The sequence below is a fragment of the Leuresthes tenuis genome, unplaced genomic scaffold, assembly GCF_036924035.1.
Source record: "Leuresthes tenuis unplaced genomic scaffold, fLeuTen1.0.hap1 SCAF_13, whole genome shotgun sequence".
In the NCBI taxonomy this organism is placed as follows: domain Eukaryota; kingdom Metazoa; phylum Chordata; class Actinopteri; order Atheriniformes; family Atherinopsidae; genus Leuresthes; species Leuresthes tenuis.
Genome location: NW_027325367.1, coordinates 4,935,348 through 4,948,987, shown reverse-complemented (window position 1 = coordinate 4,948,987; position 13,640 = coordinate 4,935,348). Strand labels below are relative to the sequence as shown.

General features: G+C 40.7%; 1 protein-coding gene across 2 annotated transcripts in view; it reads left to right on the top strand.

Moving 5' to 3' along the window:
• The first annotated feature begins 1,008 nt into the window (after window positions 1–1,008).
• Window positions 1,009–13,640, top strand: part of msraa (methionine sulfoxide reductase Aa) — a 37,121-nt gene continuing 24,489 nt past the window's right edge. Inside the window, exon 1 of one of the 2 annotated variants that reach the window (XM_072362562.1) lies at window positions 1,009–1,239. In XM_072362562.1, coding sequence (XP_072218663.1) covers window positions 1,104–1,239 — 136 coding nt within the window. In that variant the 5' untranslated portion in view covers window positions 1,009–1,103. The remainder of the gene's footprint in view (window positions 1,240–13,640) is intronic. The other variant, XM_072362561.1, reaches the window with a different exon arrangement.

Here is a 13,640-nt window from a genome sequence, read left to right as displayed (position 1 = left end):
ACACACAACAAACAACTTAACGAAGAGCCAGAGTGAAATAGTATCTTTACTAACAGCCTGTCACAAAGACACATAATTTGTTCCCATTTCTTTAGTTTCATCTATGGAAAACAGCAAAGAAAACACAGTTTGACAGACAGAAAACAGGATTTCTGCAGCAACAAGGTGATTCCCAAAGAGCTATTAGCTGAAAACTTGGCATATCTCAGCATGGTGTGCAGTGTGTCCTTAAAACATTTGAGGAAACTGGACAAGTGGAGGACAAAAGAAGAAGAGTCAGGCCTAAAAAACTATCTACAGCAGATGAACAGGATCTGAAAGTGGTCCAAGCCCAAGCCTCATCAGAAATGGGCTCCATGGAAGGGTGGCTGTCAAGAAGCCATTCTTAAGGAAGGGAAACAGGGAGAAAAGGCTGAGCTGTGCCAAATGACACAAGAAGTGGACTGAAAATCAGTGGCAACAGGTCTTATGGAGGGATGAATCCTCCCCAGAGCCCCGACCTCAACATTATTGAAGCAGTGTGGGATCATCTGACAGAGAACGGAACAAAAGGCAGCCCACATCCAAAGAAGAGCTTTGGGATGTCCTTCAAGAAGCCTGGAGAACTATTCCTGAAGACTCCTTAAAGAAATGACAGAAAGCTTGTTTCAGAGGGTTCAGGCTGAGTTGGAGGATAAATTAGCTTTATTCACTTTAAAGCTCAGCAGAGTTGTACAAACTACATTTAGTTCAGTTTTCTTTGCAGTATACTGCGTAAAGACCTGAAGGATGGTAATATTTAACTTAATTCCAAAATGTAACAATATTATTATTCTGCTCATTTTTGTACATAAACTTGGAAAATAAACACATGCGAGGTAGAAATAAAAAGAGAAAAGAGAACAAAATCATTGTCTGAGTAGCAATGGACATTTGTTCATGACTGACAAATTTCCCAAAATGATTTGTTCATCCATCATGTAACTTTGTTTATAGTCACTGTTATGAAACACGTGCTGCCCTCGCGTTACACAAGCTCTGCCTTAAAGTTGGGTAAGCCTGCTGTTAGCCGAGCTCTCCTTCAGTGCGACATAGAGTGACCGTGTGGCCCTGCTCCAGGTTCCATGGTCTCCTCCTCCAGGCTTCGACTTGTGTGGCGTCACTTTGTCAATAGTAGGATGGGAGATATGGCTACCAAAGCCCAGATGCCGACCCCTGAGACAGCGCTGCCTGGCCGGACTGACGCTATCAAAGTCTCCGGTAAGACTTAGCACAGCTAGCTTCTGTTGCACCGCAACAAAACTTTCGAACATCCGCGTCACAAAGCGAACATGAACTGGCTTCTTGTCGGCTTGTTTTGTGCTTATGTTGTTAGTGGATAATGTCTGAGGCGTTGCTTGACGTAAACCATATACATGGCTTCTATTATGAAAGCGTTATGAAGTTAGGTAACAGCGTGTAACTGTGGGCACCTGCTATAAATTGCGCATGCGCAATTTGTACTTCCGGTATTTGAAAGAAAAATAAATTTGACTCGCTCCTATTTTATAATTTGTTTTTACTGAAATAGACGTGCCAATACATGTACAATAGAGTATAAAATCAAAAGAAAACCTCTGATTTAAGCAACATTACTGATTATTACCAAAATATTCTCACAGAAAGACTGTTCTTTATGTGGTTTATTTCTGAAAATGTCCTCATGACAGATATAAGATCTATGATATAAGATCTAAGATGAAGAATTGATCAATTTGATACTTAAGGTATTACTTTCACTTAAAGATATCAAATGTATGACTTCCTCCAAAGTCTTACCAGATCTGAAGGATTTTGAGATGATGAATAACAAAATATCCAACTTTTTGCCCACTTTGGTTTCTGATATTTGATTTTGTATGAAACATTGAATAACATCCCAGACAGTTATTCAATCCAAATCATATGAGAGGTTAAGAAATACAGACATCTGAAACATGACAAGGAATCCCAGATATACAATGATTGTGCCTTATGACAAGCCACAAAGGTTAAAGGTGAACCATTTAACCATTTTACTCATCTTAAGTGTCATTTCTAAATGTTAGTTGCTCACAAAATGTACTCAAACGTTTTTCACTCACTAAATCATTTCTAATGTATAACCCCACTTCCACAAAACTTTGAACACTGTGTAAAATAATAATAAATCAATCTTTTAATCACAATAGAACACAGAGAACATGTCGAATGTTGGAAGTGAGGCATTTTCCTTTTAAAACAATAGCTCAGCTTGACTTTGATGGCAACAGTATTTCTTAAACAGTTTGACAGAGGGGCAGCAAAAGGTTGGAAAAGTTGGTGGTGCTAAAGTGAAACAGCAGGAGCAGCTTGATTGGGTATAAAAAGAGCACCTTACAGAGGGAAAGTCTCTCAGACGTAAAGATGGGGAGAGCTTAAGCAATCTGCAGAAAACTGCGTCTATAAATTGTGGAACAAATTCAGAATAATTTTCCTCTATGTCAACATGATCCAGAAACACGGCCTTCGTCTCTGGACCAAAGCTCATTTAAAATGGACTGAGGCAAATGGAAACTGTTCTGTGGTCAGATGTCGTCAAATTGACCAATTATTTTTGGAAATCCTCCAGACTAAAGTGTAGAGGAACCGTCCAGCTTGTTATCGGCTCTCAGTTCAAAGCCTGGATCTCTGATGGTATGGGGGGGTGGGGGCATTAGTGCCTATGTAACTGACAGCTTGAACATCTGGAAAGGCTCCATCAACGCTGAAAGGTATGTACAGGTTTTAGAGCTGCATCTGCTCCCATCCAAGCTGTCTTTCAGAGAAGGTCTTCGAACAATACGTGTGATAATAATGTGACTTTGTTTTAACTGGATATCAGACTGTTACAATCTGCCTCTCCTCACTTGCATTTTGAATGTTCTTATTAGCCAAAAACGAGAGAATACTTGATAAACGATGAATTTAACTGCTGGCAATGTGCTATTTTTCCAAATGAAGTTTTAGATAGAATGAAAATATTGTTATTGTGATACAGCAAAAAAGATTATGTTCACAACCCGTCTGTGAATTTATAAAAACAATGCTAACAGTGTTCATTCTGCATATTCTTTTAAAATATCCATGTTGTGAAATTTTAGGACCCTCTCAGCATATGTTATTGTTGCTGAAGTGGTTCTCTTTTCATCTTTTCACTGTAAAAATCAGTAGAATTTGATCAAATCTAAGCATGACAGCATATGATGCAATCAAATTTAGTTTTAGATTAAAACAAATAAAAGAAAAACAAACACTTTGTGTTCTTTTTTGCTAGTTTTCTCCTAATCTGTCATTTATGCCACAGAATTTTGTAAAAAGTTAACTTTTCATCAATAAAACAACACTGAAATACAACTTGGCAATGATTTTGAGGATTAATGGAGGCATTAAATGTTAGATATTATTGGCTTTTAATGATCCAAACATCTGTTTATTTAAGGAGTTGTTGTTAAAGACACAAAAGTGTGTATATGTGTGTGTTTTCTGTGTGTATAAACAGGACCACAGCAGCACTAATTTGGCAGTCAGGGCAGCTGGCATCAACTTGTCCCCTCTTCACTACAAGTGAGGGCGCTGAGTTTTGGCACATGATGAATAGATCTGGACTGGCACTGAACAAAAGACTCAGGACACACACACACAGAAACACACACTCACTGCCCTTTCTACTGGCCTGTAGTAACAAGAAGTAAATGTAAAGGTTGTGGAGTGAATGGAGTGGAGAATATTGACACAGTGGCATTTGAGTTCAGTGATACGGAGACAAAGAGAACAGGGAAGAACTGGATGGTTCGGGATTAAATATTTTCGATTCTTTTTAATAAGTCTAAATGATTTACTTTGGACTGATTTATGGAAAGTGTAGAGTATTTAAGATGTTGGGTGTAGTAGAACGGGTCAGTCTGGGGAAGAAGGATGTGGGAGTGGAGGGGTTAGGAGGGCGGGCGTCCACAGCGAAAAGACGATCGGGATAGACGGGAAGGTTCAGATGGAATGGCAGACATGCTGGAGCGTCGCCAAAGCTTCTTGGGAACATTGCCACAGACAAGAGAGACGAAGAAAAAGCTAGGGAGCTCAGGGGAGATGAAAAAGCCATGCCTGCAGAGGAGAGACTTGGCAGGGTTTCCCTTCCTTTGTCTGTCTGGTTCAGGGCTGCAGCGCCAGAGGAAATCAAGAACGGTCCAGACGTGGTGCTGGTGTGGTGGATGGAAACGAACCCTGCCTCAGCTCGGAAAAGACGAGAGACAAAAAGTATTTTCACTGGAGTTTCTTTGAGCTCTATGGGAATCACAACCCAAACAAGACGCTTCCTCTTTTTACACTAAATTTCGCATTGGAGGGGACCAGGTTTCAGAGATAAGGTGTCTGCATTATCTGAAAAGTGGACATGTTGCTGCACCTTTAATGGCAACACAGAAGAAGTTTATGCTTCTAAGCAACATTTCTGTCTGGAAAAGGATGGATGTTTGGCTCACAAAGCCTAACTGTAGCCAGAGGAAGGCCAATGCTGCACCAGAGAAGAGGTTTGTGTATCTTCACTCGGTTTTGAAATGTCTTTCACCAAATTATCCCGATTGGTCGGTGTTTTGGGGAAGATATTTAATCTTTAAGAGTGCAACGTTAGATTAGAGAAAAGTCTGTCATGTATTTTGCCTCTGTGGACACAGAGAAGGCCAAGCTGGGTCAGAAACCTACGTTTTAAGGTCTTTATAAGGTTAATATTGAATCGGGGGCTTCAGTTTTAGATGCAGAAATCTCAAATGGGATGATAGATTGGACTGGAAGCTAATTTTCGGCCTCAGAGTAGTGTAATGAGCTCAGGAAGTACTCTGGAACTTTTGGGCTTTTAATTATAGACATTCGGATCATGAATAGTCTCTTTGATACTCTGTGGGATGTCTGAGCAGCTTGCTTCTGTGAAGCTCTTTCAGTGGTGATTCTCAGTTCTTTTTGGCTATGTTCTATGTTCTATGTACACCAAAAAACCAAAAATAAACAACGTGTGTGGAGTGGCATATCGGCATGGTTTACTGGGCCATCTGGAAGTTATATTCTACGCTGAAACTTTGCCATGTATGTTCCATGCATGAAGCATAACTTCATAACTTTAAGAAGGAAGGTGGAATTACCTTAAACATACACATACAGCAGGCATGCCCCTCCCTCTCTGCTGTGCTTCAGCTCTGCCTTAAAAGCTGCAGAAAAGGCTTACATGTGTACTCAGATTACCAAATCGTGCTTTAACGAGATACGACCCAGATTAATTACAGAGCAGAATTTTTTGTTATTAATTTGAAACCAAATTTGAATGAGAACACCTTTTTGTTGATATATGAGAGAACAACATATCGGACTGCTTCGGCCACTTGGACTGCTTTGAGTGACCTAACCACACGGTTTTATTTGCTTGCTTTTTAGCTGACCTGCACCCATTGGCTCAAACTCTTGCTCCATGGTAACTAAAATGAACTTAGCAGTGATACTGTTAACAAATGGATAGATATTTGAAATTCCTTTTGGCTTGAGAACACGAAACCAGGTGCATGAACCAATGCAAGGACAAAGAACCAGGTTCTTTGCATTGGTTCTTGTTGCCTGCTGGACACAGTCTCGTCTTACTACACTCTGTATATTGGACACGCAGGTAGCAATGAAATTGACATACAGCATCCCTCCAGACCTCTCTAACTGGCTACTTTCCCTGGCTGGCTACTACATCCATCCATCCATTTTCTATACCCGCTTAATCCAATCCAGGGTCGCAGGAGGGCTGGAGCCTATCCCAGCCGTCATTGGGCGAGAGGCGGGGTTCACCCTGGACAGGTCGCCAGTCCATCACAGGGCCACACACACACTCACACTCACTCCTAGGGACAATTCAGAGACCCCAATTAACCTGACATGCATGTTTTTGGACGGCGGGATGAAGCCAGAGTACCTGTAGAGAACCCACAGACTCCCCACAGAAAGGCTCGAGCCGTTAGCTGAACCTGGAACCTTCTTGCCGTGAGGCGACGATGCTAACCTGGCTCCTACATATCCTTTTAAAAAGGCCTTTATATATTCTTTGGAGTGAATGACATCATTTCCTTGCATAATGTCTGTATCCTGACATTTGTGAGGCTTGATCTTGATGATCTCTGACATTTAATCTTAATGATGGAGTGAATAGTCATTCTCTCTTAAATTCTCAAACTATCTGAACTTAAACATAAGTGGCTTGTAATGATGTGGGATGGTAATGAAACATGACACAGATTTTAAGTGGGTTATAATGAAGACTAAATGTTCACTTATCAACATAATTATAGTGTATTTATATGTGGCTTCTGATCGACACTGTAGGATCTGACCTGGAGTCTTATAGTTTATATCAAACTGATCATTTCAAATGAATCCACTCTATAAGGTCCAATTCACAGGAGTAACAAAACCTCTTGCCCCTTTACTTTGCCTCAATAATGTTAGCCCGAGTCAGAGCTATATGCTGCACTTGTTCCTGATGTTGCATGTTCATTAGTACTCCCAGTTAACTTGTATCAAATTTCTTCACTCCAGTCTATTAACTCTCCCACCCCCCCACACACAGATGGACAAATGTGAAAACAAAAGACTAATGAAGAAGTTAATGTCATCCTCATCACGCCTAAATGCAGATGTGCCCAGACATCCGGCAGCTGTTTTGTGAGAGTTTTTAATTAGTAGGTGTACTTGTGGGTGTGAATCATTATAATTGCAGCTTGCTCTTGTGGAACGTGTAATTTTGTCAGAGAGTATTTCCAGGGATTTATTTATTTTTTGGCCTCTGATATGAATATCTGGACTGTTATCATGCTAATCACACTGTGATTTCAGCATGGCGTGTTTGCATGAAAAGAAAAGAAAAACTTGCATCTTGGCATCACACACTGTGAACTGAAAGCAGCAGCTGAAGCCAGATGTTTGCTCAGAGCTGCTACATCTGCAGTCCAGCTAACAACGTCTACAGCTGGTATTGCTGTGCCAGTTATATCAGTGAACATGTGCTTGTTAGAATTAAGATGAAGTAGAACTGATTCCACTCTCTTTGTGCTAAATTTGTCATAAATGCTTTCTTTGGTGTCTGTGCTTCCAAATGAAAACAAAAGCAACTAAAAACCTTAATACTTTGACCCTAATTGAAATAGTTTGAGTAAGATCAACTTGTAATGTTAATAATCCAAATAAGAGGCGCGTTAAGAGATGATGAGTTCTTGAATGCAAGAGTCAAGATTTAACTTCTTTAAAATCTTTAAATAAAACATTATCTGAGACTAAATTTAAAGGGAATAAAGTACTTTTCTGCTGCAGCTTACTGCTCCTTCTCGAGTTTCACTTCACCTGTTTGACACCCCCCACTGATAACGAAATAAATAATTAACTAAAAAAATAACTAAAAAAGAATCTAAAGGATGCAAGATCCTTTGTAAAAGGAGAAATTACAACATCAAGTCCCTCTAGCTACAGTTTATAAAAATTCGTAACAGGCTAAAAGGAATGCTGCGTTTAAAGGTGGATCGGAGTGATTGAAAATGCTGGTAAAGAGGGCAGAAGCTGCAGCTGAAGCTCTCTTTCTTTATTCATTTGTCTCAGAAGTTGTGAAAAAGTTGCAGTTTATCACCCCCAGGAAAGCCACGGAGGAGGAAAGTTTGGACTGCGCTGTTATTTAATTATATAATAACACGATCTGTCAGATTCTTCCGAGCTGCTGATCATGCTGAAGTTAACCTACAGCTACTGTGTGTGCCTGTCCCGTAATGTGACAGCTGCAGAGTGCCGGAAAAAGATCCATAGATGTTACTCGGTTTGATCCAATAAGATAAAAAATGTTACGGGAAAGGTTCAGGGCTCTGGCAGCTTCATTTCTTCTCGTATAAATGGAACCCAGTAGCTTACACTTTATACGGAGGTCCCATCTTGTGTGAAACAGAAAACCTTGATGCGGAAAGAGAAAAACAAGCGTTATTTCATTGAAAGTCGTGTTTGTGGAGAGGTCGACGGAAACAAGGGAAGATTTAGATCAGAAAGCTGCCTGCTTCCCAGTGCATTTTATATTTGTGTGAGATTAATTTGCACAAACATCTCCTGCCTTCAGTGTTTATGCTAATAAAACCCACCTAGATACATTTTAATGGACAAGAGGTTTTATGTTATAATCCAAATAGGAACAAGAAAACAAAGACCACATTTTCAGCTAATTGAAAAGCACATTTACAGATGGAAAATATGCTTTAAGATAGGCAAGGCAAGTTTATGTGTAGAGCACAATTCATACACAAGGCAATTCAAAGTGTTTTACAGCTACATAAAAGCAGAAGAAGGCAAATAAAATCATTTCATAAATATAAAAAATAATCATTAATTAATTAAATTAAAAGTGAAGAGTGCAGATAAAATACTTTCAGTTGTCATGTGCACAGCTAAATAGAACTGTTAGACATGCTCATTGCACAATTAGCATAAATCTCAATCAGTTATCTTATCGTTGAACATATGGTTCACATCTAAAATGGTTAACTGTGACTGGGTCCCATCTTTGAAAACAAAGTCCGTTTTAGCCTCATGTTTGCTGTCACACAAGAAAACATCCAGAGCAGATTTGCTGATTTCACTGTGGATGTCAGTAATGTAAACCTGCATCAGCCGGTCAGTCACTTCTCTTCTACATGTTAAGTGACTTCATTGTTGTCAGACTGATGCTGGCCTTCCTCTGATCGTGAGCTTCTGTCAAAGCCGTTACCACAACAACACAGAAGGATTCTGGTGGATGAATGAATGTGCCTTTGTGTGTGATTTCATCAGCAGAGCTCTTTGTTGGCAGAAAACTGCTCTGATAACCTTGACAGGAAGAATAATAAGTGTTTTGGGTTGAATATGAAAGGGCGTAATGAATGAGGGAGACCTACATACTGGCTTAGAGATGGGGAGAAAGAAACTGAGGCTGAGTGGCTAACAGTCACTTATATGTTCAATATTAGCCAGGATCTGCCATGACAAAAGATGTTTGGACCAATCAGGGGAGAGTTGAAGGTTGCAGACAGGGAGGCAGATGAGAAAAGTGATCCTAAAATTGAGTCAACAGAGGAGACTGCAGTGGCAAGTTAAGGAAACAGCATGAAACATTAACACAATCAAGTGTCCAGATGTAGAAAAATAATGGATGTGAACACAACCACTGTGTCCAGACTTTTAAATCTGATCCCTCCACTGGGTTTGACTGATTAGACTGGCAGAGTGACATGAAACAGTGGTTTCTTGATTGAAAAACGTAATGACTTGCCAATCAGCAGCAGGGGGCGGGACTAACAGTGTTTTATAAATTAGCTATCGCGACCAAATACGAGCTAAAAGGAGGGCGAATTGATTTGAATTAATGAGGTGAAGAGAAACAATCAAAAAGCATGTTACCTGGTTGATAATCTGTGAAAAGGTAACCCAAAGGATAAATGATTTTTACATTTATTTAGCAGGATTTAAAGAGAATTGCTTCAGTATCAGCTTGTAGGGTTACTTATCTGCAGTGACTGGTGTTCATATCTGTAATTTTACTTTCTGGTTTGCAGAAATGGACTTGTTTTCATCAGTAGCTCTACTTCCTACGGTCCAACACTGTGTGGCATTAAACTGAACAAAACTGTGCTTTTCACAGTGGAATATACATCGATTAGCCTTTGCATTATAACCTCCTGCCGAGCCCTGATCCACTGGTGCAGTATACCTTCAGAGAACCGTCCTTTAAGGCCCGTCAGTTGTGTGTTGGAGCCTCCATGGATCAGACCCACCAGGCCGTATTCTTACATTGCTCCGTGGTCCGGTTCGTAAGCCAGCACAGGGACCCTGATTAGACTAGCTTGGCCGCTTTATATGCGATAAATCGCGATGCAGTCTGTGATGTGATATCTTTCCAGCTCATTCACAGTTTTTCCTTCTTTTGGTGGATCCTGACCACTGCAGTAACTCTTTACTACTACAGTATTTATTGGCTCAGGACTGGCACAGCAACGAAGGGAACACAACACACTATAATTTTAAAGAGAGCTGCTGCGCTCGGGGCTACAAGAGTGAGCTCAGTAAGTTTTCTTTACACAAACGCACATTTTTCCCGAATGTAATGTCTCACATGGAAGCTGTGAAAGTGACTGGAATGATTCACAGACATGAGAGAGATGATTGATTAGTAATTTGATCATTTTACCTGACTGCAAGACACCAGGCAGCTCAGCCCTGCTGTGTGTGAAGGGTGTACTCTTCTTCTTCTGGATATAATCAGCTCGTTTTAGTGGATGAACACGCATCTAAAAAAGCAGTTTAAACAAGCTACTGTTGGTGTAAAACTATTAGAATATCATTGATTGGTATATGTGTATCGATTCTCCTGTTTAATATATCATAAATGTATTACATTTTGATAGGCTCCTGCACACATGTTGCCGTAAACAGTCACATGTCGTACACATGACCTCCAGCCTGATCCTGTGCACGAGATGGCAGCTTCTCCACAAACATTACAGCTCTATCCAGCAGGATGCAACATTTCCACAGCATGCATTTACAGCATGTGTGAATGCAAAAAGCCATTACAGTAACACATAGAGGTCTGAAAGGGTCCAATCAGTCTGCCAGGGCAAAGTGCATTAAGTCCAGTTCCCTGCAGCACACACTGTCTCACGACTAATGGCTGTGAGCGATCGATCGAGTCAAAGCCTCAGGGAAACTCTCACTCTCACGCACACACATACATGCATGAGCCCTGTGGAGGCTTATTAACCCCCACCACCACTCTAACTACACTCATAGCTGTCAGTCAAGTGTTTCAAAGGGCTTGGAGAGGGTGAGGAAAAGGAGAACATACTAAAATAAAGAAGGTGTAGTTCAGCTGACAAATCAGCTTTAGAATAAACCCACGTTAAATAATCTTCTAATCACATCGTTCTTTTATGTCAGCAGATTTCGATAAGATTGTTCTTAACCTTTCTAGACCTTTTCCAACAATTTTAGAACTCAGACGATGAAATGACCAATTAAAAATACTCATTCTAAACACATCAAATGCGAGCTGTTAGCTCTATAGCATGCTATAACATTCATTTCTCACGTTTTTTTTTTACGATGGTGGGCTTTGGACGTTGGATAAATAAGAATGTGATAAAAAATGTACAAACATTGTGCCAAAAACACCTGAAAGCGCGACTCCAGAAGGTACATTACGTTTCACTAAACGTGTTGTGCTGTATGTAGAACCTGCGCTCTGTGATTAGTAGAATAAGAACTGTAGTTAGCTGAATATAGTTTGCTGCATCAGTGAGAATAAAATCACAGAAAAATAAGGGTTTTATAGATTAAACATAGACAGAAACTGCAAATAAAAGAAGATTTTGGGAGGCCAAATGTTTGCCAATAAGCCTTGATACCTCTTTGCAGCTTGTGTTTATGTCTTTATTTGCACCTCTAAGTTGAGGTTTTGTAATATTCAGCTGGTTGAAGATAGATACTCAGCAGGAAAACTTGAATTTCAGTGTCAATTCAATGGTGCTGATGAGGATTTTCCTTGTGGAAACTGTAGAAACAATTTTGATGTTTTGTCAACTTTATTTGCATGAATTGGGGAGAAACTCTCACTACCGCTGTGTGGTAACGAGAAGGTGCTTAGGTTCCTCGAGCTGCCCTGTATGGAGCACAGGAACCTGCCAGACCCAGATCAATAAGGGTAACAGTGATGGCTGCAATGATGGGCAGTAATAAAAACAAAGAACAATCAGAGCAGCTGATTGAGATGCTCAGATAGAGAGGGAGAGAGAAATATTGTAGAGGAGAAATAAATGGATGGAGGGGGGAGCTGTAAAGGGAGGATGATAAGGAAGAGGAGCAAGAGGAAGATGAAGAAACCAGACAATCAGACGGAGGGGGGGAGGTTGGGGGGGGGGGGGGGGTGGGGGGAGGCTATTTTGTAGATTTAATTGCAGCGCAGCGTAGGCAATCTATTCGGTGTGTGTGTGTAGTCGCCCCCCCCCTCTCTCCTGAGCTCGACATTAACTGCAGTGCTTCATTTATCACTGTCAAGTCTGTAGCTGTTGGAGAGGTGATGGGAGACTCCTTTACATTCAGCCGAGCTTGTAGCTCCCCTCCCGGCAGCACTGTGATGCCCAGATCTGGTCTTCTGGCCTCCAACAGTCATATCGGCTGAGAAGGTTTGGTAGTAAAGCAGTAAATGAAATATTTCATGAAAATGAGAACATTCCCGTCAGGTTGCAGCTGGAATCGTAAAGATTTCAGGGTCATGAATGGGTGTAATTCATCAAAACAAACAAGCAACTTATTAAAGCAAGTGCGTGGAGAATTTAGAATTGGTGATGCAGTCGAAATGCCTTTAAGGTCGAAATGTGATTGGTTCGTGAACAGAACTGATGCCCAAACAAGAAACACTGTATTGGTTGAAAACCCCCGACTGTCATTCTTCTGGTGCACCTCGTGCCTCTTCTCTCCACTCATGTGTTGTGAAGTATTGTTGAGAATAGTACCACCCTCGCAGTTTTAATGTAATCATATTAATATTTTTATGGCTCCATTAAATAAAGATGAAACAGCCACACAGTGTAAAACAATGACGCAGGAGCCTGACTCAGCACTTCGCCATCAGCTCTGTGGGCAGGGTGACGTCAGAAACAAAGAAATGGAGTGAACCTCTCCTGTTTCTCTCCTAAAACTAACCAAGAAAAGAGCATAACGCTATGAAACGCAACATTAAGTGCTGGCCTATATGTTACACCCTCATCTTGTATCTTTAATCAGTGTTTCCTGTCATCTGAAGCCTCACAAAGACTAAATAAATAAATAAAATATAAATTAAAAAGTGATGAAAGGCCACAGAGATAAACCAAAGTCTACTGAGTGCTGATTGGCTGATTCTGGAGCAGTTCTGCCTGCCTTTACACTCACATTTAGGCCTGAGATGAAATAGAGCAGCACTAATGAAGTGTGTGTGCATGTGTGTGTGCGTGTGCCACAGATGTCACCATGGATCAAGGTCTGTTCTGTGATCAGGCTTATTATTGTGACAGGATTTAGGATGCTGAGAAAGAGACTGTGAGGCATGCTAGTTAGTCACAAACACACACACAGCGTAGCTAAAATGAAGTGGCTCACTGTTTGATGTGAAGGGTTTGGAAATGCTTTCTAACCTCTTACGCTGCTCTCCACAACCAAATAGAAGAAAATCAGTCGCCAGCACAAAATGGCTCTTACAGCTGATATAAGCTTAGAAACACAAAGCGGCAAAAACAACACGCACCGAATGTGAGACCAAAGATATTCTGCGGACTTTTACATCCTTAATATTTCTGCTACTTTAGTCTGCTTAGCCAGTAACACAAGGTTAAGCAATACTGGGATAACACACAAAAAGCCACAGACACACACTTTGTTGCTGCCTCACATGAAAACATGAAATCAGTTCATCAACAAGGAGTGCTGTTATCTTTCCCAGCGAGATAAAGTCGACTCAGAGGCAGGCATTTCAGCAGCGCTGCGTGAAGTGATTAGTCCCCAGAAAAACCCCACAGTTCATACTGTAAGATTCATGTAGAATATTAACGAAGAGGCTTTCT